Genomic DNA, 4,383 nt, shown 5'->3' with positions numbered 1-4,383 from the left:
GAGGCGGGGGGGGGGGGGGGGGGGGGGGGGGGGTGTCGTTCGCCGAGTTAAATGGGAGCTGGAGGTGGACGGAGGGGGCAGTCTTGTTTGCCCATGTAAAGTGCGATCCAGATAATAGCCAGCTCATCAAAGGCGCCAATTACATTCATGACAAAGCGGCGAGGCGCGCCTGCGAGGAAATTAAGTGGTGAGAGGAAAGAAAAGCTTCATATATACCTCCTTTATGCTCGCCTGCACACACACACACACACACACACACACTCACTCTCGGCTCTTTTTCTAGTGCTCCACGTGGAGACTCCCAAGAAACAGTCTCCCATCTAAGCCCTCCTTCACCTTTTCCGCCTGCCCGTCGTTACTATGGCTGCACTTGGGTGAGATTAAAAAGCTTTTACACACGGATAATCTTCCAATGTGCCCAACAACAACAACAACAACAAAATGACACCGCGCCAAAAGGGGGCCACCTCTCCAAATTTAATTTCAATTTGAGGTGTAAATTAGGTCCGAACAATTAATCAAATTCAAATCGGAATCAGAAGAGATGATGTTTCTTCTTACATATACAGATGAATGCATTGCTTTTGTTTGTTAAAAAAAAATACATGGGAAGAGGACCTTGGAAAAATAATCGCATATTAAATCACAGTCAGGAAAAATATTCACAAATGAGCACAAACAGCCTTTAAGTCAAGCGGGTTAAAAGCCGCCACGGAACGTCTTTGAAATGGGATTCAAGGCGAGCGCACAACGACGCAGCCTCCTCAAAGACCAGTGCAGCGCTCGGCTTGATATAGAGCCGCACTTTTGCAAAATGGCAACTTAAAGAGTCACTGAGCAATATCGTCATTCAAATGCTGGCTTTTGAACTTTGCGTCCTAAACAATCCGGACGGTTCTTCTCTTTGGCCCACAGGACACAACCTGCACAATTTTCTTCCCAAAATTTGAAATGCGGACTCGTCAGACCACAGAATACTTTTCTACTTTGCATCAGTAGCATTTCATTTGACATTATTTCCTACATGAAAAAATTGTTTGGTTGTGATGTTTGAAAGATGTGCAAGTCAACGGGCACCACAGCACAGACCATGTTTGACTTTGGAGGTCCCACCGACCTGCACATTAGCAAATCCAGTCGTACAGCCTATATTGCATATTGAACCAAATGAGAGAGCATGTTCCGGCTCTTCTCGCTAACAAATCATTTTGTCTCCATGTAAATTATTCAACAGGATCCGGGGGCCCGCTGGAAACCTGTGCATAATTAAATTGCAATAAAATAACATAAGTACGGACAGGCTGTTGGGAGCTCATGCTAATTGGCTGCTGAGATGTCTCACGCGAGCAGCGTGAATGTGCATGCTGCTGATGTGTGGAGTATAATTGATCAATAATGATCCAAGTATCTCCCAAAGAGCTTCCTTTGTACGTTGAGGTCTGATAACACGTGGATTGGGGAGATTCAAATGTTTCATCATCAAGACGTGTGCACCATCTAGTGTCCACTTGGTGGAAACACAGGTAAAGAAGCTTTTTTTAAAAAAAAATTTTATGTTATGATTATTGTTTGGTTCATTTTCTGTCTTTGGACACATTTACACTCTAAGCAATCCCAGTTGTTTTGCTGTAACACATTTTAGAAGGATGCGTTATTTACTTATGTTATACATTTGATAGCAGATGGCTGTCAGTCATAACACAATACACCCAGTAATCAATCTTTATTCTAAATAGAACATGAGATTCGGTCTTGTCTGCGTGTGCATAAAAGTTTTCAAATGTTTTCAATCCATTGCAGCCTTGCTTTTTGCCGGGAGAGGTCACTGTAAGCGATGCTTCAAGAAATCAACGATGCGCCAAGTAGTTCAACGCTTCACAAAAGCTTAATTTGCCGATACGCGATGACGTCGAGCCCGCTTTTTACGTCAATGGTGATGAAGCGAAAAATTTCACCAAATATACCACTGCTCACCCCGGCCTTTGACTGGATGTCCGCTTGATGTTTTACCTTCAAAAAATACTATCGGGACGTTACATGAATTTTAAAATGAGAGTGCTTATAATTTATGGATTTACGTTGCCATTTTAATTTGTCGGGTATCTGGTTTAGTCGTAGGAACTTTTCTTTAAGGACAATTCGTGTGATCGGACTGTTTATCACTGAACACAACTCGGTGAACTTTAGTGGTAGGAACGCTTCCTTAAGGACAATTCGTGTGATCGGACTGTTTTTCCCTGAGCACAACTCAGTGAACTTTCACCCCTTCCAACCTGGTTGTTTTGGTTGAGCATCTTGGGCTATCCGTGGGGGAACTGGAATTAAACCTAATCTGACAGCGGGGACATTTTCTCAGAATTCACTCGTACACGAGAAAGAATGGCGACAATGGCGCTGTCAAGCACAAATCGGCGCCCCCGCTGAACAGAGATGCTGGATGTAGCCTAATGCTAACGTTCGCTGTCAACCTAGCGGACTTACCTGAGGTGTCAACATGGCGGTGATGGGAAGGGATGTGTAGCACCCACCGACTGGACACACCGCATGTGTTCACATTTTGTTTTCAATACTGGCCTGGATTTTTCAAACAAGCAAATACAACGGATGTGAGTATGTAAACATTGACAAGCTTGTATAGAATGCTTTACAATGGGTTCGAGTCGTCTTTAGTACTTGGCTCCTTTAGATGCAACCAACATTTTTTATTAATTATGACAATGTATTGAGTGACCTGATAAGCTTGACGTCATGTACTTCCGGGATGCAGTGGCCTTCTCAAATGGCACCACGAGTAAACACCCCACTGTTATTTTACAAGGCTGAATGATTGAGAATAGATGCCAATGGCACGAATAATGAGTTTAGCCTTTGTCTGTCGCTGGATTTTGACTACAAGCAAATACAACGGATGTGAGTATGTAAACATTTAGAAGCTTGTATAGAATGCTTTACAATGGATTCGAGTCGTCTTTAGTACTTGACTCCTTTAGATGCAACTAACATTTTTTATTAATTATGACAATGTATTGAGTGACCTGATAAGCTTGACGTCATGTACTTCCGGGATGCAGTGGCCTTCTCAAATGGCCCCGCTAGTGAACACCCCACTGTTATTTTACAAGGCTGAATGATTGAGAATAGATGCCAATGGCACGAATAATGAGTTTAGCCTTTGTCTGTCGCTGGATTTTGACTTTGTGAGGTGTTAGCATACTGGGGCAGACTATATATCTGGTGGTGCCGCCCCAAACACAAGTTTTTTTGTCATCGTTTGCAGTCCACATCAGCCGCAGTCATTCACTTTCCGGCTTCCCGAAAATATCCCGGTGCGCCGACTGTTCACAAACATTATTAAGCAGTTTATCCTTTTGTTCTTACGGGATGCAGTGGCCTTCTCAAATGGCACCACGAGTAAACACCCCACTGTTATTTTACAAGGCTGAATGATTGAGAAAAGACGCCAATGGCACGAATAATGAGTTTAGCCTTCTTGTCTGTCGCTGGAGTTTGACGTTGTGAGGTGTTAGCATACTGGGGCAGACTATATATCTGGTGGTGCCAAGTTTTTTTGTCATCGTTTGCAGTCCACATCAGCCACAGTCATTCACTTTCCGGCTTCCCGGAAATATCCCGGTGCGCCGACTGTTCACAAACATTATTAAGCAGTTTATCCTTTTTAAAATGTTGCTGCAGTGTTGGATTTTTCCATTCCTTGCTTTCAATGGGCGAGGAAAAGCCAGACACGCTGGACTTCGTGAAGGATTTCCAGGAGTATCTGAGCCAGCAGACCCAGCATGTCAACATGATATCGGGCTCCGTCAGCGGCGTTAAGGAGGCCGATGAACTACCGGCCGGTAACGTAGACATTTCTTCTGTTTTCTCAAGAGTTAAACTTGTGATGACAGATCATATAACAGCAATGCCCACCCCATTCATTGTTAGAGCTCTTTACAAATTCACTTTTCTTCAGTCCCAGCTATGTTCGAGACTTTCAAATTGCTGCCTGTATATCCCTCCGTGCGCAGATTGCAGTCAGAACGGGCTGGATCACCCGGCGGTGGACATGTCCCTGGAGGACGGCGCTGGGATTTTGGTGGACGGTTTTGAGAGAACCTTTGACGGCAAACTCAAGTGCCTGTACTGCAGCTACGCCACCCGAGGCACAGCGAGACTCGTCGAGCACATTCGAATGCACACAGGTGGGGGGTTACGGTTGAATTGCACTCCGACTACTGGTTTCGGTCCGGGAAAAAAAAAAAATCTATAGAACCACTTTTTTTCCCCTCAATCCACCAGGAGAGAAACCCCACCGCTGCCACCTGTGCCCGTTCGCCTCGGCCTACGAGCGCCACCTGGAGGCCCACATGCGCTCGCACACGGGCG

At 44.9% G+C, this 4,383-nt stretch overlaps 1 protein-coding gene across 1 annotated transcript in view; it reads left to right on the top strand.

The window, feature by feature from the left end:
- The first annotated feature begins 1,822 nt into the window (after positions 1 to 1,822).
- LOC109509996 (zinc finger protein Pegasus-like) overlaps positions 1,823 to 4,383 on the top strand; it is a 4,183-nt gene continuing 1,622 nt past the window's right edge. Inside the window, exons 1-5 of the mRNA XM_019859968.1 lie at positions 1,823 to 2,595; positions 2,900 to 2,910; positions 3,694 to 3,854; positions 4,026 to 4,199; positions 4,297 to 4,380. Coding sequence (XP_019715527.1) covers positions 2,545 to 2,595; positions 2,900 to 2,910; positions 3,694 to 3,854; positions 4,026 to 4,199; positions 4,297 to 4,380 — 481 coding nt within the window. The 5' untranslated portion in view covers positions 1,823 to 2,544. The remainder of the gene's footprint in view (positions 2,596 to 2,899; positions 2,911 to 3,693; positions 3,855 to 4,025; positions 4,200 to 4,296; positions 4,381 to 4,383) is intronic.

This window comes from Hippocampus comes, unplaced genomic scaffold (assembly GCF_001891065.2).
Source record: "Hippocampus comes isolate QL1 unplaced genomic scaffold, H_comes_QL1_v1.1 scaffold39, whole genome shotgun sequence".
Classification (NCBI taxonomy): Eukaryota; Metazoa; Chordata; class Actinopteri; order Syngnathiformes; family Syngnathidae; genus Hippocampus; species Hippocampus comes.
This window is presented reverse-complemented; position numbering and strand designations above follow the sequence as displayed.